General features: G+C 43.0%; 1 protein-coding gene across 2 annotated transcripts in view; it reads left to right on the top strand.

Annotated features, from left to right (window-relative positions):
• The first annotated feature begins 1,534 nt into the window (after nucleotides 1–1,534).
• Nucleotides 1,535–22,303, top strand: part of Stimate (STIM activating enhancer) — a 47,560-nt gene continuing 26,791 nt past the window's right edge. For both annotated transcript variants that reach the window (XR_013343359.1, XM_026388527.2), the window contains exon 1: nucleotides 1,535–1,720. Coding sequence is in view for 1 of the 2 variants with exons in the window: in XM_026388527.2 (XP_026244312.1) it covers nucleotides 1,561–1,720 (160 nt within the window). In the remaining variant the exon portion in view is untranslated. The remainder of the gene's footprint in view (nucleotides 1,721–22,303) is intronic.

The following is a 22,303-nucleotide window of genomic DNA, read 5'->3' as shown; positions in this document are numbered from 1 at the left end:
AACAGTTCATGGAGGAGGAAACAGGGAACAGCATCCATGCAGCTAAAATGCTGCATAGAAGCACGGAGATGTGAAAGTGTATTGTAAAAAAAGTGTGGAGAATTGCATTTTTGTTATCTGGATAATCAGGTTAATATTCCAGTTAATGAAGAAAGCATTTGGATAGATTTAACCCCGGAATGTAATTGGGGTTTTTTGGGAGCAATATTATAGGGAAATTTTTCCCTAGAGATAGAATATACTGTTTTCAAATGTAGCCCACTGCCAACTGGACTCATATACCACATACACTGTTCACTATGCAGCAGAAAAGTCAGGGCTCTTGAAGCACCATCAAGAGGTGAAAATCGGAGAAATTGGAGAGGACTAAGGACCCTAGTAGAAGTAGAGATTGTGTGTGTGGGGGGGTGTGTATTGATTTTTTTTCTTTTCTTTCTTTTTTTTTTTTTTTTTTTTTTTTTGTGCTAGTGGGGATTGAATTTAGGTCCTCCCACAAAATAGGCAAGCGCTTCTCTACCAGTGGGCTACACTCCAACCCTTTTTATTTTGTGGCAGGGTCTTGCTGAGTTGCTCTTAAACTTGTGATCCTCCTGCCTCAGCCTCCCCAGTAGCAATTACAGGTATAAGCCAAGAAGCCTGATTTGGCGGCCTTTTATGAATCACATTCAATATGACCTTCAATGTAAGCAAAGTGGGAATATGTGCACACAGCTTTCAGTCTAAACCTGGTATATTTCTACACGAAAGTGCTTGGGTTAAAATGACCATTTAAATTATGCTTACGGGGAGCCAGGTGCAGAGGAGGGCTCTCCGGAGGCTGAGGCACAGGTGGATGGCTTAAACCTGGGCAATACAACAAGATCCCCGTCTCAAGAAAAGAAAAAAAAAATATTTATGGGGGGAAAATAAACTCGGGGTTTTGATTAATCAAATTCCCTGGAGTTTTGACCAGGGAAGTAGAGGAAAGACGCCCGATATCTGACTTGGAAGGAAGAAGCTTCTGTGATGTCCCAAGATTTTTCCTCAACCACGTTCAGAATAATCCAGGCTGCTTCAACGAAATCCAGCGGCAGATTATTGAGCCCCCACCCGTAAAGTACTGAGACGGAATTTTTGCGAGGATGGAATCCACAAATTTATTTTTAATAAATTCTCCAGGACATAAGAGATTTACGTCGGAGGGAAAAAGAATTTAATCACAGACTGGCCTTGCTACTGCCCGGCTTACCTGAAGCTCAGAGTCCCTGAGTCTCACTCCGGTCTGCGATGCGAGGCTCACCAAGTCGGTCTACCAGCTGGTGGAGACCCACCGGCTCGCCCTTCGCCCGGGCCGGAGCCCCGCCCCTCGGGGGAGAGCAGAATCGCCGGGGCCCACCCCTACGCCAGGCCAGGCCAATCAGGCGCTGCGATCTCAGACGTCGGGTTACGCGCGGCGCCGAGTCGACCGCCGGCGGAGGAACCGGCTCCCGGCTCGGGCTCCGGCCTCCGGGCTCGGCGGCGCGGTCCCCGCAGCAGCGAGGCTGGGCGGGCCGGCGCCTCACGCCCTCCCGCCAGGCCGCCATGCAGGGCCCCGCCGGGAACGCGAGCCGCGGACTGCCGGGCGGGCCGTCCTCCACTGCCGCGTCCGGGGCGGGCCGCTGTGAGAGCGGCGCGCTCATGCACAGTTTCGGCATCTTCCTGCAGGGGCTGCTCGGCGTCGTGGCCTTCAGCACATTAATGCGTGAGTCCGGGACCCTAGCCCCTCCTCAATGCCACAAACCCCCGGCACAGCGCGGCCGCGAGGACCCTCCTGCCTGAAGAGTTAAGGCCTGGGGACCAGGGCCCTGTGGTAGAGGTTCCTTTCTCCCCCAATCCAAGCTGGGCATTCCCAGACGAAGGCGAACCCGGGTCCCTGACCACACGATCCCGAGCCCTTGTCGCAGCATCCTCTAATTAGGAGTGACCCTGCCCCTCTCCACCTTACTACACGTCTCTTTTTCTGAGATGTCAACCTAAAACTCGCCCCGTTCCCACCATGTCATCGCAAATTAAGGTTACCCCACTTTCCATCCCGGAGTCGTGACCCCTTCTGGGTGGCACCTCTCTGCCTGCTCTCAAGAACCCTTCTTAGCCTGTCCTCCAGCTCTAAGCCCACATCCCAAAATTCCTAGTTTGATGCTGAGCTCTCTTTGGCACCTTCTTCGCTTTTAAAAGATTTGCTATCTCTTTTCTTATTTGAATCCTGCTACCTTGCATCCTTTGCGGTAGATGGAATATTTTCCCAGGACCACCCCCTTCTCCCCGCCCTCTGGTCCTTCTCCCTCAGCATTATTTTCCCTTGCCTTCTTCTCCCACATCTCCTTCCTCTCCTTTTCTTCCCCAAACAGGTCACCTGTTCCATCTCTGTCCCAAGCTTTCCTAACGAAGTCACATATGAAGCTTATCCTGGCTATTCCCTTTCCCAACCCATTTTTATTATTTATATTTTAAGTATTCATAAATACTCAGGCAATCTAATGGCTTGAGGGAGAAATAGGCTAAGAGGGTCTGTGGAGGTCTCAGAATCCCTGAGTTAAGTCACCAGGGTCACTTCCTTGGGAGTTTTGTAATGAAGAAGGAAGTCCCAGATGGCCCTGATAGTCCTGTGGGTTATGAGATGGGAGGATGAGGGTCATGTGGACTATGGTGAGGGAGATGTGTTGATTTTTTAATACATATTTTAACAATAAGGATAACAAGAACCTGTATGTGGCACATAGGTCTAGAAATGCCCCTTTAACATGTTTTGGAGGAAGGAAAGATTGTAACTTAACTGTTCAGAGGCATTAATTAAAAAATGACTTGTTCTCAAAACTTCCCCACTGTGCTTGTGTGGGCAGAACCACAAGTTCCAGTAGAGTATGTGCTCTTCAGCTGGTTCCTGGGGTGGTCTCATCCAGAGGTCTTTTAGGGTCCCCTTGCTGAAGGGCCACCTTGCTTGTTCAGATAGAAAGATTTCTTTGGGTGAATTCTTCCAGGTTGAAACCTGGAGAGTCTCTGATTTTGGACACTGTTTTCCTCTGGTTGCCTGGCCTTGACAAGTCCTGCAACAAGTGCCCAACTGTCTTTGTTTGCCATTTTTTCTTCTGTTCTTAGGTCCTACTTGCCTTCCTTTTTTTTTTTTTTTTTTCTTTTCTGCTGAACAAATACTCACTTGTTTCCACAATAATAATTTGTGACAACTTAGCCAAAATCAGTTGCTGTACTATATGTGTGTGTTTTTAAGACATTCTGAGTGGGGTTTCACTCTCCTCCCTCCAGCCTTCCTTTCTCTCTCAGGAACTGTAAGTTTAATTTTATTGTTTTTGTGGTTTTGGGAATCAAACCCAGGGTCTCAGGCATGCTGTATCACTGAGCTATATCTCCAGCTCTGGTTTAATTTTTATTTTGTTCCCTAACCTGAGATTTCATAGCCTACTTCTGGCCCTTTTCATGGTTTTGATTGATGCTGATGGCCTGCTTTATCCCCTAGGGTTTGGCACTTGTGATTCAGAGAGGAAAATGTGATTATGACAGGGCAGAGTTCCTCACAGCTGAGAAGTGTGCCATAGTGGTGATGCTGGCCCTGAGAGTCTTCAGGGACACTCTCACCTCTTTACTTAATCTTCATTGTGAGCACATGTGCAAATCCCACTGTGGTTGGTTTTTTTTTTTTTTTTTCTCTGTGAAAAGACTGGATGAGAAGGTAGTCTCTCGCTCACTGAAAGGCTTGATGTGAAAGGAGGTTTGTGGAAATGGCAGATAGTCCTGGAATGATGTCGGGTAGCAGTAATGGGGAGTAGAATTGGAAAGGCCAAAGCTGGATCTGTTCTGAACACAGAAATAGGGATGAGAGTAAGATCCTCATCACCTTTCATAGAAGTAGACAAAGCAGACCAAGGTGATGGGACTGTGGAGTTAAGGAGAAGACCCACTGGCTGGGAACCAGTCAGGTAAGTGCCTTTCTTATGGCTCAAATTCCTTGGTTCTGTTGAAATAGAACTGTGGGGCTTTTCCTTTTTGAACTGCTGAAAAGAAGAGGAAATCCCTAAGAGGCTACCTTTTTAAATTTTGGAATAGACTTCACAGGAGAAGAAGAAAGGGTAGTAAGGTACTCTCAAGGAAATGCATCTGCCAGCTGTTGGGCTGTGTTGTCCTAGTTACAGAGCTGCTGGAGGAGGAGGACCAGGCTCCCAGATGAGAGGTTCCACATGGCAGTCCTTGAGGGAGGGAGGGCATTTGTTATGATGAGGCTGCTTCATCACCATCTTCTTCAAGCAGTGTGTTCTGAGCAATTTGAATTAACAGTCCCCATCTTCTTTGAGGTCAGTCTTTCCCTTTCCTGGTATTTGCATGCCCTTCGGCAACAGACTTAATGCTTCTCTTAGGTACTTCCTCAGTGCTCACTGCAGAAACTGTTCAGTTTTCCTGCTAGACGAGCATATTCTGTAGCATGATGGACCCACTTCTGTGCCAGACAAACTGAGGTAATTTTCCAACTTCACCTCCCTGATTTCAGTGAATCATCAGAATAATGTGTTTATGCTCTTTTTTTTTTTTTTTACTCAAAAGTTACTTTTTTCTCTGCTTATCAGTTGCTCTGTTTTTGTCCTAGAATAAGATGTCTCACATCTCTTGATGTCCCTGGGGAGGATTTTGGTTCTCACAAGGATTACTCACCATGGCACTCTGATGGACTTCTTGCTTTATATGTGGTGTTTTACAGATTCTTGGTCCAGGCAGTTGAGAGTGTGTATGCCAGGTCCTGTATCTAACCTGTTCTTCAAGCTACTTGAACATCCAGACTATTGCAGGCCACCATCTACCATCATGTCCTAGTGTCAGCATCACCTTGTTAATTAAATTGGTGGGTTTTCCAGAGGCTCCAGCTAAAGAAAGCCAAGGAAACTCAGAAGCCAGCTTATAGAGGTACTCCTACTATGAGTTTTCTGGGCTCCCATCAAAATGACTGGTTGCAAGGAAAGAAGCACTTTAACCATGAAGGTTTGGTCATGATTTGCCTGTTGAGCAGCACCTCATGTTCTGGTGACTTTTTCTGTAGCCTCTGACTCAAGTCATTCAGACCAGAGTCGCAGCAGAACAGAGCTGAACAATCCTGGAGCTCAGGAAACTTAGTGCAGGATAGTCATCCAGCTGTCAGCCAAAGGTCAGCATTGGCCAATGTGTGTGTTGGCATTTGGGGGTGTTTATTCAGGACTGTGAGTGCAAAGCAAACTCAGGCTTGCTTTGCTATGCAGAGTCAGGACTGAAGTGTAGACCGAAATGACTTTTAACAAAACAAGTGTTTTGAGAACTTGGATAAATCTGCCTGCCTATTTTGTGTCACAGATATGGGGACTGGCAGGGAGAAATATATCTTAAGTTATACTGAGCAGTATTAGCATTGAGAAGTGACAGCTTCCTTCTTGTGGCCCAAAGTAAAATCACAAACCAGTCCACCCAGCTTTGATAGCTTAAGCTCAAGAGTGTCCAGAGTTTCCTCTCATGCTGAGCTGACTTCCGTATGTGCTCTGTGAACACATAGCCCATGTTGGCACAGTCTTTTCTACCCTCACCACTATACACCCCATTTCAGTTTTTATCTTAAAACGTGTCAAACACCTAGATAAGTTAAGAATTAATGCATAGAATGCCTATTTATTTCTACTATTTGCGTGTGCGCTCGCGCGCGCTCGCTCTCTCTCTCTCTCTCTCTCTCTCTCTCTTTTAAACATTTTGCTTTCTTTTTTTTTTAAAGAGAGAGTGAGAGACAGAGAGAGGGAGAAAGAGAGAATTTTAATATTTATTTTTTAGTATTTGGCGGACACAACATCTTTGTTTGTATGTGGTGCTGAGGATCGAACCCGGGCCGTACGCATGCCAGATGAGCGCGCTACTGCTTGAGCCGCATCCCCAGCCCCTCTCTCTCTCTCTTTTTTAACTGAACAATTAATTTGAAGGAAAGTTGCAGTCAGTACCACAACTTTATTCCTAAATACTTTAGCTAAGTTTCTTAAAAATTAGGATAGTCTTCTACATGACCACCTATAAGAATTATTATTTAATAACTCCCTCCATAATATCATCTGATACCCATTGAATATTTACATTTCCCCCAAATGTCACGAATCTTTCATAACTGGAGTTTTTAAAAGCAGGTCTAGAAGCTGCATACATTTTATTTGGTACTTTTTTTTTTTTTTTGGTACCAGGGATTGAACTCAGTGGCCCTTGACCACTGAGCCACATTCCCAGGCCTGTTTTGTTTTATTTATTTAGAGACAGGGTCTCACTGAGTTGCTTAGCACCTGGGATTATAGATATGTACCACCGCTCTGGGTTTGGTTCTGTTTTTTTTTTTTTTTTTAAGTTGCTCAAGACAAACAATGATCTTGACATATCATACATTTGATTCAAATAGGGTATGAATTCTCATTTTTCCACATGTACAGATTGCAGGATCACATTGGTTATAAAGCCATGTATATACATACAGCAATAATAGTGTCAGTTGTATTCTGTTTTTAAATCACTTTTACTTCTCAAACAGTCTCCTCCTACACATTCCCAGCGCCCCCCCCCCCTTAGTGCTGGGGATCAAACCCAGGGCCTCATGCCTATTACTCAAGCGCCCTTCCCTGGGGCTATACCTCCAGCTTCTCACTCACACTTGTGTTTTGTTTTTAATGACTTTGACTTTTGAAAGAGTCTAAGCTGGTGGTTGAGTAGAGTGTCCCACATTCTAGAATTGTCTGGAAGTTTTCCTTATTGTGGTGTTTGAGTTGTTCCTCCGATCCCTGTGTTTTCCTTAGTTTGGTCTAGAGGAGCAGTTTTATGGCAAGAACACTCCATAATCATAATAATAATCATAATGCTGTATGTTTCATATGACATCCCACTGGGAGGCATGTGAAATTAGGCTGTCGAGCTGTTATGATATAGTCAGTTACTTGATAGTGGAGACCCCCTTATCACTCTTTTACAAAGATGTATTTCTCTTTATCAGTTGATACATGATGATCCGTTCTTCAGTAACCTTTCACCCAGTGATCAACTCCTGGTAAAATAAGAAAATGAAGTGATGGCTCAGTTGGAGCTGGGACACCGGAATGAAGGCACCTGTCTCTGGGCCTTCACCCAGCTCATACTTCATAAATGCTAATGACCTTTCTTGCTTGTTGAGGGCCAGCCCAGGCAAAGAAAGAACACTACTTTTTTTTTCCTGTCCCAGGCTAGTCCCCATGGGGGAAAGTAGTGCACACAATATTAGCTTGCTGGCTGGTTCAGGGTTTTTATTTTTTAAACAATTTCAAATTTTCTAAATGGTGGTCTATTTGGTAACATTTTCCATAATGGTGATCTAGTGCCTAATTTATAATAAAACTTTATTAATTTGGAGTAAAATCAGGGCAAGAGGGAGTTGTCTGAATTAGGGGACAAGCTGAATCGTAGCTAATTTCATCAAATGCATTTTTTTAGACTGTTAAATACTTCTGTTAGCCAAGTGTTGCCCTTTGGGGGCCTATCAAGCCTCTACTGCTTTAATGATCTGCTTAAAATTCTTTGCAATTAGTATAATATTTGCATGACGATGAAGTTGTGTTGAAGGAGTTTTACAAGAGGTTAAAAATAGCAGAATCCCTGGCTGTGGAACCAGTTGAGGCTTCCATTTCTGCTTTTGTCACAAAGTGCCCTTGAGCAACTTACATATTTCTCAAAGTTTCAGTTTCTTCCCCAGTGAGATGAAGATAGCAATTTCTTTCTTCTGGCTGTGGGGATTATAAGGAATGTCTATAAGGAAACTGAATCAGTGTCAGGCACAAGTTAGGCTTTCTCTGGGGGTGATGTCATCATCCTCATTATTATAATATGTACATTCAGGGGTCGGGGAAGAACCTCTCCTGAGTGCTTAGTGACTTGTTTTCTAAATTAGGTTAAGCATTTCTCTTCTCTTTTTTTTCTTTTTTAAACAATGTCCCTAACTTTTATCCCACTTCATAGAGCACATACTGTAAAGAACTTTAACCCAACCAACAAGGTCAGTGTGATTTTCACATGAGCATGTGTCCAAACCAGGTGGCTTTGGTAGATATATCATCACCTCTCTCCATTAGCTAACCCTTTCTTGTGTTTTCACCAGCAGTGCCTCACGTGGACCTTGAAAGGGCAGAGGGTGGAATAAGACTGCAATTTTCAGGTGACAGACCTGTGTCCAAGTCACTGGCTTTATTTGGCCTGCGTCCTAAAGCTGTAGGTGGTGACCTGGCCTCCTGACTCTTGTGCTCAGCACTTGATGTATTCACAGGAACCCTGAAAGGAAGGGAGTATGTTCATTTTGTAAACAGAGTGAGCCCATGAAGTGCCTTCTACAAATTCTTGTGGCGAGCAGGTTCCCGACACTCCTCTGCTCTTCCTCCATTCCTGCCTGCCTTTTACCATCCAGTTCGGGCTTCCCTCCCACAAGATGCGCACACTTTCTGATTACTCTTTATCCATGACTACCTACTTCATTTTTGGTTATCTGAACAATTCTGATTTTCTTTCTTAATTGTTTTTTATGTCCAAAGCAGTATCTGGAGCTTCAGATTATTTTATGGCCATTGATGGCATTAAAAATATGAATTTGAAAATGATTTGGCAGTCATTTCATGCATATGTAAGTTGCGTCTTGGGTATGTTCTTCTGGCTTGGCCTCTGTGAAGGTTTCCTTTGCTGTGCAGTGGATGGTTAACCTTCAGAGGTGGGTGGGCAGCTAAGGTATAGTGTCTGAACAGCAGAGAAGCAGGGTAAGAGAGTCTATCCATAACTGGTGAGGAAGAGATTTCCAGACCTGGTAGTTTAAGGTTACCTGTTATTTTTTACAGAATTTTTTTGCCTAATACTATATGACTATGAGGAGAGTCATTATATTAAATGTTAATTATAAGTGTTAGTCTTTCCTTATGAGTTATTATTGTAAGCATAGAGAGAGGTAGTGAGCCTGTTTTAGATTACTTCAATGCTAGGAAATTACCTAGTTTTTCATCTTGGCGCCATTGGCATTATCAACTAGATGATGATGATGATGATGATGATGATTTTATTGCAGGGGGCCAGCAGGGGACTCTCCTGTGTGTTATAAGGTGTTTAACGATTATTTGGCTTCTACCCACCAGACACCAGTAGCAACCCCTGCATGTGACAACCAAAAACAGACATTTCCAAATATCTCTTGGGGAACCTACTCACCTCCCTTTGAGAACCACTACCTCTGTTCAATATGTATCTTTCTCGTTATCTCTGAAAGGACAGACTAGAAAGTCAGTATGTTGTCCCCCAAATGTAAGAAATGTGGACTATTAGGAAAGGACTTGGGTGCCAAATAAGGTGCTAGATGCCACCGTGACAAAAAAAAAAAAAAAAAAAAAAAAAAGCTAAGACCTGCTCCCATCTTTGAGGGGTTTGGAGATGGTGTGGGCTGCAGCGTCCTGACAGGACATTGAGAGGCGGGATGAGGAATTCTGCCTAGAGGCTCAGGGATATGTCTGCTTGGGCCCAATTCTGAGTTTAGAAAAGGTGTGAGGAGCTCTCCACACAGAGGAAGTGGTGGGAACAGAGATCTGTAGGAGGGAACAGGCGTGGCAGCCGGTTGTAGACTGAGAACACAGAGGCAGAGGGTACCTGAAAAGAGGGTACCTGAGGAGCTCCAGAAGGCCTTTTAGTCCATTTTAAGCCTCTTCAGAGGATGGTTGTCGAGTCAGGGGCTACCCTTACCTTTGTGCTTCATTTGGAGTGTTTCTTTTGCCAGGTGCAGTGGTGCATCTGTGATACCAGCTGTGTGGGAGGCTGAGAAAGGAGGATCATAAGTTGGAGGCCAGCTTGGGCAACATGGTGAGACTCCACCTCAAAAAAAAGACACACAGAACTTTTTTTTTTTTTTTTTTTTTTTTAAGAAAGCCTGTTGTCAAGGTGTCCCTTTTAGATCTCAAGTGCTCCACTAAGGCAATATTCCCTTTATATCTTCTGGACTACCAAAGAATGGGACCATGGTGTCTTCCCACCTCCTCTCCTCTTGGTGGTGCCTTCTGACATAGATGTTGGAGACTCTGTGAACAAACATGTTTGTTTGCTCTGTGACAGGCACCCAATCCTCATAGCCACCTGTAAAGGCAAGTACTCCCTACATCTGAGTCACAGAGAGGTTAAGTAACCCAAGATCACACAACCAGTAAGCAGTAGAACCAGGCTCCAGTCTGTCTCCGGAGACCTTGCTTTTAGGTAACAGAGGAAGCCACTCCTTATTGTTAACGAGATTTTTTTTCCCAATGGACCTTTATTTTATTTATTTATATGTGGTGCTGAGAATCCAACTCAGTGCCTCAGACATGCTAGGCAAACACTCTACCACTGAGCCACCACCCCTGTTAACTAGTTTTATTGACTGTCCACCACATTCCACAGAGGTATAGGGAGAAAAGAGACACTGGTTTTTCATTCCAGCCTGGATTCTGTACAGCTCTCAGGGTGTGATCATACAGAGTCACACCATGCTGGGTAAGTCCTGGGAACTGCTATCGCCCACCCAGTGAGCATGGTCCCAGGCCTCAGCAGGGCTGGGCTTTGCTATGGAATGTCTCTGACAAGAACTCCACTTGTCAGCACATTCTAGAAATCCTGTACTTAATGCAGAAGGATTGTGATCCACTGAAACTATCTTTGTGCCTGTGAGAAAAAGACTTCTCACTTGAGTTATTGCAAATCCCATCTATCTGCAAGTAGATCTCCCTGCCATTTCACTTGGCTTCAAATATCTTCTTCATTCTAAAGGGCATTTTATGCCATAGGCAGGTTCCACTGAAGCCACTTTGGAGAGAGGAGGAGGCAGGAGCTGGGGGCACTCATCGTGACAGAGCATGAATTTTACATGGGGGCCATGGTGTGGGGCAGCTCACAGGAAGGGGTCCATGGGGGAAGAAAGGTAAGGATGGGCGCACTAAACCAGGGTTCTCTGGGCTTTAACACTTCTTTAAAGACTTGGATATGGAGTATTTAGGGCTCTTTATTTTTATTCTGACCATCAATGTGTGTCAGGAACTTTCATGCTTTTTCTTTATTTTCCTGTCCACAAAATTGCCTTCGTAGTAGGTCGGGACACCTACAGCCTTTGTTTTATATATTCATCTTTCTCAGAAGGCTCTTCCCCCCACATTTGTTCTAGTCCATGTTCTTATCTAGGCTTCTTAAACTTATTTATGTTCTTCACAGGCATTTAGATTTTCTTAGAAGACATTTTCAATTAATAACATGAAACGATGTAGAGAGACAGGTACTAATGGTACATTTAAAAATAGTTCAAGCACAATTGCAGCACACACAGAGTCCTTCTGCCCAGACTGTGTGCTGGGATATGTTGGCTGAGGTGGCCTGGAGGATTTTGGTGAGTTCTGGGCTGAAATCCTTATAGGTTGTTACAGCAAATTGTGTGTGTGTGTGTGTGTGTGTGTGTGTGTGTGTGTAGGTAGTGTTTAGTTTACCTGGAAAGGGGAGGAGTGTGCAGATGACTCATTTAGAGAACATTTGAATGAGCGTGTGCCATACACAAGGCTGCTTTTCACTTTCTGGCTTCACCGTTGGCTTTCTGAAGCAGCTGACCACAGATTCCAAGTCTGCTGTCCCCGTGGCCACATGAGCTCTGGTGAGCAAACCAGGATCCAGAAATACAGGAGGGGCCAGAATCAAGGGATGTGTGTTAGTGTCCTGCAGGCACAGTGCAGGGACACCCAACTGTTTTTTCTGTCAAGAGTCCAGGTTTTATAATTCAATCCTCAAATTTCTCTGTGAGGAATTCCATTAGTGACTGGCAAAAATTTAGAAAATTCTTATTCTTTTATATAAAGTTAAACAGGAATTTTTTTAATTGCCTATCAGTTCATTTAGCAGAATACACATTGTTGTTGTTGTTGTTGTTTCAGTGTGTTTAAATAAATAATTTAGTATCTCAAATAGGGAAAAGTCTCCTCTAGTCCTGTTATGGAGCTGAGTTCAGGTGTTGCTGTTGTGGATGGGACAGTATTCTGGGTGCAGTGTTTTGTGGGTCTTATTCTCCCAGTAATGAAGATTCTTGGGCCAGACCTGTGCAGTCACAAGCTTGGGCTGAATTTTGGTTTAGGGTGATAAGAAGCGTAAGGCATGGAGGGTGGGTGGGAGGGCCCTGTAAGGTGTTTACTGCTTCTATTCTATGGCATGGGAGCTCCTGAATCATGCCAGGAAACTCCTGTGTCCTCCCTTCCTACTGGCCGCAGCTGCTGTGGTGTTATGTGGTAGGATCTTCTTCTTTTTTTTCAGAGAGAGAGAATTTTTAAATATTTATTTTTTAGTTTTCGGTGGACACAACATCTTTATTTTATTTTTATGTGGTGCTGAGTATCAAACCCAGCACCCCGCGCATGCCAGGTGAGTGTGCTACTGCTTGAGCCACATCCCCAGCCCCGGATCTTCTTAACTTAGATTACGGTGGTTCCCTGGTGTTTTACAGAACGGCCAGGCTCTTGGGCTCACTGCCCCATCCTCTTGCAAGCACTTCCTGTGCTGCAGACATGTTAGTCACTCTGGTTTATTCTGCAGCCTGAGCCAAGCAGAGCTATGTTATACGAAGTTGGGATGCAGTAAGATGTCCCCAGGCTACCTTTTCCTGTCCACCCCTGTTCCCCTTAACTATGTTTTTCCTTCCCCCAAAGGCTTTTTTCTTTCCTCCCCATCTAGTTACATCCTATCCATCTTCTAAGAAATTCTCCCTAACTAGCTTAGCCCAAGTTCTTTGAAGTCTGTAGGATGCGCAGTCTGTGCTGGACAGGGCAGGGACCCTGCCTGTCTTTGTGCCTGGATCTGGTTTGCCTGCCAGACCTGTGTGGTAATAGTGGAGCACACTGTGCTCAGAAAAAGGCTCCAAGGCAAGTCTTCTCCTGAGCAGGGAGTTGTTGAGAGGTGGGAAGAGACCAGTGTCTGACTTTTGTAACTAGTTCAGCATGCATTTTTAAGGACCCAGGTGTTCAAATACAGTGATCAAAACTTGGTAAATTTAACATTAATATGTTGTTTCATTTAAATTTGATCAGTCATTGGGGCTGGGATTGTGGCTCAGCGGTAGAGCACTCACCTAGCATGGGCGGGACCTGGGTTCCATCGTCAGCACCACATAAAAATAAAGGCATTGTGAAAAAAATTTGATCAGTCACCCAAATAATGTCATAACTAATTTTTCCTGGTCTAGGATCACATTTTGTATCTAGTCTTCACATCTCCGCCTTTCTTTGTCTTTCTTAGCCAGATATTTTATAGACTGTCCCAGGGTAGGTTTGTCTGATGCTTTCTCTTATTCCACCCAGGTTACAAGTTTGGGGCAGGGATGCTGCATCAGTAATGTTATGGCTTCCTCAGTGTGTCATATGCTGAGGCACCTGCTACTGGTTCTTTGATAAATTGAGTAAGGTAATTCCTTCAGGTTTCTCCCCTGTGAGAGTAGAGTTTCTAATTAATAAGTGATTTGTGGAGGGGTTTTTTTTGTTGTTGTTTTTACTTTTGTTTTGCAGAACTAGGAGTTGAACCCAGGACTTCACCTTGCTAGGCAAGTGCTCCACCAGGGAGGTATTTTGAGTCTCTGTAAATATGTGTTTTCATTGTTTTTTGTAAATCCCCCTGATGGGGAGGTTGGGGCCATTGATGGAGAGCAAAGGTACCCTGGCCACTCTGATCTGATAGCCACTTTTGTAGACTGCTCATGTGCCAGGTCCTGTAACTGCTTACATAGGGTAACCACTTTGCTCCCTTGTATTATTAGCCCTGTGAGTACTCAGATTACTGTTTTGCAGCTGGATACACTGAGGCACCAAAAGGTTGACTTGTCTCAGGTTGGGAAAGCTACTAAGTGGCAAAGTGTAATTCAAATCCAGCGGCTCTTACTCTAATACTGGGCTTTCCCCTTCTGCCTGCCTACTGTGTGCAGTGTATGTGTGTGCTGTTTGACATGGGATGCTACTTCCTAATTTCTGTGGGCTTTCCATCTCCTCTGCACGTGAAGATCTTCAAGACCACTTAGCTTTCACTATCCTTGGATGCATTTGGCTTTTCACTGAGAGCAACAGTGCAATCTTTCTAGGCATGATAGATGGACTGGGAAAAATCCAAAGACTTCTCATTTTGAGATTGGAATCCAATAGAGCTTATCATTGAAGCGAGATGAATCTTTGTTGTGTGCGTAAATTTGACATTTGTGCATGTGCAAAAGCGCATGAAGAGGCTTTGGCCCATGAAGGAGTAACCCTTATATAGAGCCTGGACTTCCTCGGTAAGCAACCAGAAAGCTGGCAAAAATATACAAAATAGCTCTTTGCAGATACTGGACAATAGGCTGCTCATGAGGTGATCCTCTAGGGAAAGGAAATGAGGAGGTAAGCCCTCTGGTCTTCCTGTCAGGAGACAATTTCCATCTCTTAGTGCAGTGAGGAGGAAGACAAAGCAGGGATGCCAGAGCAGCTGGAATTTGCAGCAAGCATAACAGAAGAAAAAAAGCCATGCAGAGGAAAAGCTCTGAACTTGTGTTTGCGGGGCTCCTCAAGGCTTTTGGTGAATACTCATTTGTGTTGCATGGGATGAAACTGAGGGAGCAAAGTGAAGAACAGCTGCTAAGGAGCCAAATATCTTTTCCAAGTCTGTGGACTGGGAATGCTTAACCTATAAAGAATACTTTATTGACTATAGTCACCCTGTTATGCAAGACAACTTTCCATTCCTCTCTCCTCCTCACTTTTTAATTTTTTTAACAGTATGTTTTAAAGGGTGTTATCACTTTTTAATGGCTTGAGCCTAAGAAATACTAGCGAGGAATGGAAAGTTGTTGGTCAAAGGGTACAAAATTGCAGGCTGGGCACAATGGCGAACACCTGTAATCCCAGCTACTCTAGAGGCTCAGGCAGGAGAATCACAAGATCAAGGCCAGCCTCAGCAACTTAGGAAGACTCTTGTCTCAAAATAAATAATAAAAATTAATGGGAATATACCTCAGTTGTAAAGAACTCCTGGGTTCAATCCCTAGTATTGCAAAAAGGGGGGAAAAGGTACAAAATTTCAGACAGGAGGAATAAATCTTGAGCTGTCTTGCATAACAGGGTGACTATAGTCAATAAAGTATTCTTTATAGGTTAAGCATTCCCAGTCCACAGACTTGGAAAAGATATTTGCAATATGAATATCTTACCGAGTGCCTATAATGAGAACATGTAGAGAAGTCTTACATGCGGGCACAGTGTCACATACCTGTAATACTAGCAAATTGGAACCTGAGGCAGAAGGATTGCACATTTGAGGCCAGCCTCAGCAACTCAGCAAGATCCTGTCATAAAATGAGAAACAGCTCAGTGGTAAAGTGGTAACCCCCGGTACCGGGCGGGGGGGGGGGGATAAAAAGGAAAGAAAAGAATTCTTACAAGAGTAAAAAGATAATGCAAATTTTGAATAGGCAAAAATTCTTAATAAATATTTCTCCAAAGAAGATATAAAAATGGCTAATCACATGAAAAGATGCTCAATCTCATTATCATCAAGGAAATGTAAATTAAAATAATGAGGTATCGATGTACCCATACAATGGCTTAAATTAAAGAATAACCAATGTTTTGGTCAGCTTTTTCACCACCGTAATGAAAGGACCTGACCAGAACACCTCTAAGGAGGAAAAGTTTATTTGGGGGCTCACAGTGCCAGAGGTCTCAATCCACAGACATCAGGTTCCATTCCTTGGGGCTTGAGGTGAGGCAGAACATCATGGTAGAAGAGTGTAGTGGAGAGAAGCAGCTCACATGATGATCAGAAAGCAGACAGACTCACCAAATACAAATATACACCCCAAATCCACATCCCCAATGTGCACATCCTCCAGCCACACCCACCTGCCTTCAGTTAGCACTCAATTAATCCCATCAGGTGATTAATTCACTGATAAACGTTAAGACTCATAACCCAATCATTTCTTCTCTGAACCTTCTTGCATTGTCTCACATGTGAGCTTTTTGGAGACACCTCACATCCAAACTATATCAACCAACAGTAAAATAATACAAAGAGTAGAAAAGAATATAAACTTTGGAACCCTTACATATTGCTGTTGGAAATGCAAAATGATACAACCTCTTTGGGAAATTATTTGGAAGTTTTTTATTAGAAAAATTGTATGTCCCATATAACCCAACAACTTTACCCCTAAATTACCCAAGAGGAAAAAACAAAAACAAAACTCATGTGGTTACCAAAGGACTTGTGCATGAATATTAATTGCAGTATCATTCATAATTGTCCCAAACTGGAAACAGTCCAAATGTTCATCAACACCTGAGTGGATAAACAAATTATGGCATGTTCATAAATGTCAGCAACCAAAAAGGATAAACCACTGATATGTGCAACAGAAGGGTTGATTCTCATGGTTGAATATGCCAGGCAAAAGAAGCCAGATAAAAAGAACATGCAGTGTCTGGCTTCATTCATATGAGATTTTGGAATAGGGTGTTTTAAATCTATAGTGACAGAAAGCAGATTACTGGTTGCCTTGGGGTGGTAGAGGTAGAACAAATTGTAAAGGAATGAAAGAACCTATTGAGGTGATGGAAATTACTGTCATTATACTGAGGGTCACATCAGTGTATATATTTCCCAAAACTCATTGAACTGTATGCTTAAAAACAGATCTGTTTTTGCTATATAAATTAAATTGTATCTCAAGATTTAAGAGAGAAAAGTGGGGGAGCCTCAAAATGATCATTTTGCTCCACAAACAACTGCTTGCCTAAACTTCAATACTCATTTAAAGGATGATAGAAAAATCCAAACACTTAACAGCATCAGTAACAATCATAATATAAATCTCAAATCAAAAACTACTGGACAGCCAGCTGTGGTGGCGCACTCCTGTAATCCCAGTGGCTCTGGAGGCTGAGGCAGAAGGATAGCGAGTTTAAAGCCAGCCTCAGCAAAAGTGAGGCACTAAGCAACTCAGTGAGACTCTGTCTCTAAATAAAATTCAGAATAGGGCTAGAGATATGGTTCTTTGGTTGAGTGCCCCTGAGTTCAATTCCTAGTACCAAAAACAAACAAATAAACAAAAACTACTAGACAGGTGAAGAAGCAGGATATTATGGCCTATGACCAGGAAAAAAATCTGTCTATATAAATAAGCCAAGAAATCACAGCAATGATAGAATCACTAGAAAAGGATTTTTTAAGAGAGTTATGGTAAGTGTGTTGAAAGTTTAAAGAAAAATCAGATCATCGGAGCACAATGGAAGATATAAAATTGAACCAAATGTAAGTTCTAGAGTTGAAAATACAATTCTGAAAAGTTCACTGAACAGAGTTAACAGAAAATTACATTCTACAGAAGAATAGATTACTGAACTTGAAAACAAAGCAACAGAAACTTCACAAATTAAAGCACATAGAGAAGAAAGACTGAAAGAAAACTGAACGACACCTTAGTGACCCATGGAAAAAATATCAAAGGCCTGACGTGTAATTGGATTTCCAGAAGAGTCAGGAGAGGAAAGAACAGGAAAATATTTGAAGAAATAATGGCAGAGCATTTTCCAAAGTTAATGAAAAATTCACATATCCAATAAGCTTCATGAATGCTAGCCAGGATAAACACGAAGAGAATCAATTTTAAGACACAGCAAAAAAAAAAAAACTACTGAAAAATGATGATAAAAACAAAATTGTAAAAGCAACCAGAAGAGCAAAGTCAATGTATACAGGGAAATAAAAACAAGAATTCATACATAGACTTTTCATCAAATTACTCAAGCCAGAAGATAAGAGAACAATATCTTTAAAGTGCCAAAGTAAAAGCCTGTCAACCTAGGATTCTGTATCCAGTGAGAATTATCTTTCATAAATAAAGGAAGTTTTTTTTTTTTTAAATGCACTTTTTTTTAAAGGCATGTAGTCCTTCTTCACCCAAAGCAAGTCAGTCTAGTTTTTCTAATGGCTATTATGACTCAGCTCCTAGGTGCCTTTATAAGTTTGACATCTTTAGTTACAATCTTGAGTTAAGTGTGTCTGTAGCAAATTACATGAGTTGGGAAGAAATTGAATTGCTTTACAAATGTTAAAAACCACTGCCCCCATAGTAACAAAGAGGTTTTAGGCTCTGAGCAACCATACAGGAGATCACATCTCGGTGACTTATAATCCTATTTGTGATCCCCTTCTTCATCTTTCTCCCCTGTGCTGCTGTGACATACCCCTACAGGGCATCATTTAGGCCCAAGCTGTTCTTATTAACAGACTCTTCCCAGCCCTGTGAGCAGACTCTTCATTGCACTGATAGGACACCCCCTTGTTTGGATGAATAAGAAACTGAATTTAGCTTGAAATAACTTGTTTGTTGAAGTAGAATAGGTGAGGGGAGTCTTTGGAGGTGGAGAGTACTTCTAATAAGCCTTGTTCTTTTTTCCTACCATGGAAGACTGTTAGCTAAATAGATCAGCCGAGAATAGGAGCATGTCCACTCAAATCACTCAGAAAGTAAAATAGCAGCTTTACAACCCTTCACCCAGAAAGGTGCATCTATTCCATGTTCAGTAAAAATTTTCTGAGGGGGCTGGAGATGTGGCTCAAGTGGTAGCGAGCTCGCCTGGCATGTGTGTGGCCCGGGTTCGATGCTCAGCACCACATACAAAGATGTTGTGTCTGCAGAAAACTAAAAATTTTCTGAGGATGTAGAGGGGCAAATATGGCATCCAGCTTCCATTTTGGACCTCAGCGATCCCTACTCCTAGTTTTTATGCCCTTGTAGAATCTCTTGCAGCATTGTATCAAGGTTGGTCTACATGACCAATCAATAGAATATGTCAGAAACTATGTCTTATGGCGTCTGAGATTAAGTTATTAAAAGAATTACAACTTCCATCTAGAAGGTCTTCCCTTGCTTGCTCCCTGTCGAATCTCTAGCTGAGAAAGGCGGTTGAACAATTGAAGACACACTGAAGCAGTCCTGTGCAGAGGCCTGTGTGGGAATGGCTAAGGACTACAGCCCACAGGCATTTGTGTAGGCCTTCTTAGGAATAGATGCCCAAGCAAAGCCTCAGATGACACGGCCTTGGCTGGCAGCTTGGCTGCAACCTTAAAAGAGATCGTAAGTCAGAACTACTCAGCTAAACCAATAGTAAGTGTTTATTGTTTTAAGCCACTAAGTTTTGGAGAATTTTGTAACACAATGGTTTATAACTAATATAGCTAAGCAGAGTATGAGGAAAGATAGGAGACTTGGCTTTTGTCCAAGAGTCTACAGTCTGCTTAGGGAGACAGATCACTTGAGCCAGTAACTATCTCAGGCTTATGTGCCAAGTGAGAGAAGGTTGATTCCAGTGTATCTACTTCTGGGTAGAAAAGTGAGAGCTCAGTGCTTGAATTTCATCTTGGTGAACACGGCTGTCAAAATCCCACAGAGTGGATCCTTCTAAGTTCTTAAATGTAGTTTCACCAGACTCAGAAATACCAGCAAAGATTTGGTACTGGAGTTGGCTGCTGCTTCAAACTTAAGAGTCTCAGGCAATTTGTCATGTTCTTAAATTTGTCTTCCCCTTAGCCAGCCTACCTGATGGCTCACTGTTTGAATTTTAACTGGTAGGAAATCTGAGTTTTTATATCCACACTGGATTTCTGAAACAAACAAACAAACACACACACACACACACACACACACATATTTTAGACTATATTTGTCATATAATAAGCCTTTGTGTTACATGTGGTAGTCAAACAGGGACCAACAATCAAAATGGAGTCTGCTCGTTCTGCACATGGTGACTTTTTATACTATCAATCCTCTCCATTGTGTGATTTTGTTTCAGTTCCTCTTGGTAAGGAGGCAGATGATGGATCTTTCTTTTCTTCTCTCTTTGAAAGGTACCAGTAACCCCTGGAGCCATCTCTCAAGTGCCAAAATTTAGTTTATATACAGTGTGGAGCTTAACATTGTTCTCTACCATGAATACTCATAGGTCTTTCCCAACCACCTGCTCTTCTCCTGTTCCTGCAATGTGCTTAGACACAGCCGGCCCTCTCTTGATTCTTATTTTGAGCAGATTGTTCAGTCATTTCTTGATGGAGTGTTTAATTCTACTTTGTTCAGTTCTATTCTTACCCATCCATGTCTGGTTCCTCTTGCGTAGCATCAGGTATATTAGAGTAAGTCCAAAGGATGTATGTTGACCATGACTTTTGCCTGGCTGTAGAGTCTGAGGGCACACAGATCAGTCCTCTGCCTCCTTTTCCCCCAAGGCTCTTGGATTGTTCTGACCTCCTTGAGTGGAAGCTGGCATATGCAGGCCTATTTCCAATGAGAATTAGCAAGGCCAGGGTATACGTATTCCCTGGTTCTGATTTTTGTCCCTTCTAGGCTTTTAGAATGGTCAGAGCCAAGAATAACACAGCTGTGAGACAACCCCACAATATTAGCCAGCCCCCTCTTTGAAATCCTAGATGCTGAGGTGACTTCTCCTCTCTACATGTAGCTGGGTTTTCTCTCCCCTAAAGAAAGAAAAGCTGGGAGTCTGCCCAGCCTTAGTCTTTGGTGCCCTTTACTATCCATTCTGCATTATAGGACAAGGGTTGTTAAAACTGTAGTGCCTGTCATGACCACCATTCATACAATGGGAGTTTCCCCAGTGCTTTCATGAAAGGAGAATTTGAGGGATCCAAGTAAATAGGTGACCAGAGTGAGCACAGGGAGCTCAGCAGCAGTCTCACAGTGACTGAGACCCTGCGTTCCTCAGCAGTGTGTGCTCCATTCTTGTTGTATCCCCTATACTAGTATATATGCCCCTCCTTCTTCCTAGTCCACCTGTTCTTCCTTGGTGAAAAAGCTTTGAGAGGAACTTCAAGGTTCCTGAAATATCTATCAAATGCTCTGGATGGGATTCCTTCTGCTAGCCAAGGAGGGCTACACATTCATGGGAGCTGATGATTTCTTCATTTACTCTGCAGGTTCCTGGGGTCAGGTTGTTGTTATGAAATTAAAGCTTCCCTGCCTGCTATCTGCTTCTTTGGCTGTTGCCCCCTGACTGTCAGGCAAGTGGTCCAAGGATGTGAGCCTCTGCTGGTTCTTTCCTACTCAGATTCTGTTTATACAGCTTATGTTGTTTGAAAAAGAAAAGGCTCTGCGCTGAAAACTAGGGAAAGGGTCCTTAAATGGAGCTGATCTTCTATTAATTATTCTGCCAAAGGCACTTCTGTGAATAAAATTACAAGACACGGCTTAGTATTCCCATGGGAAGATGATTTTTTTTTTTTTTTTTTTTTTTTTTTTTGGCCTGGATGATTGGCTCTGCCTCACCAAGCCAAAGAATGCAACATCTCTCACTTGCTCAACAGAAGAGTCTCTCTGAAGTCTGGTTGTCCACCATACTATTGGCTGTCCCACTGGCTACCTCTGAAGGTGTCATATTGGCTCTTACCTATTAAAAGGGTTAGATGTCTTCTAATACTCTAGAGAGCCAGTCCTTTGAGCTTGGACTTATCCTTATCCTTGCTATTTTTTTTTTTTATGTTCATACTAGAAATTGAACCCAGGGCCTTATGCATGCTGGGCAAGCACTCTACCACTGATCCACATCCCCAGCCCTTTGTATTTTTATATTTTTATTTCAAGATGGAATCTTGCTAAGTTTCCCAGGCTGGCATTAAACTTACAATCCTCCTGCCTTAGCTTCCTGAGTAGCAGGGATTATAGGAGTACACCACCATGCCCCCAACTTATCCTTGATTTCATTACAGAGATTCCTAACAGGCAATTTTTTCTTGGTTTTAGGTGCATGCCCTTGGAAAAACATTGGTGATGTTTCTATTTAATGATTTCATAACACACGTGTATTTAGGAGGCTCTTGGGACAATCAGGCAGGCAAGTGTCATCCAAACGGAGGGTTCCCAGACCAGGAAACAGAGGTAGGACAGTCATGACTATAGAGTTTCCAGACCAGGGAAGGGACATGGTATGGTCTGGTATGGTCCCTGGCATCAAACACTGAAATTGGGCCCTAGCCTCTCATGATCACCAGGCCATATGATGGTAGCTTTTCCAGTGCTGTGTAACTTCATCCCACATGATTTAATCCCTCTGAGATTGTTTCTTATCCTCAGGAGAGGTGATTATCTGTCTTGATGGGTTATTGTGAGAATTAAAGGGATAAGACACTGAGCACAGTGTGGTGCATGGTAGGTGCTGAGTGAATTTTAGCCTGCTAGGCCCATCTTGGCTGACTCCTACAGCAGATGGTC

Source organism: Urocitellus parryii, chromosome 3, assembly GCF_045843805.1.
Source record: "Urocitellus parryii isolate mUroPar1 chromosome 3, mUroPar1.hap1, whole genome shotgun sequence".
In the NCBI taxonomy this organism is placed as follows: Eukaryota; Metazoa; Chordata; class Mammalia; order Rodentia; family Sciuridae; genus Urocitellus; species Urocitellus parryii.
This window is presented reverse-complemented; position numbering and strand designations above follow the sequence as displayed.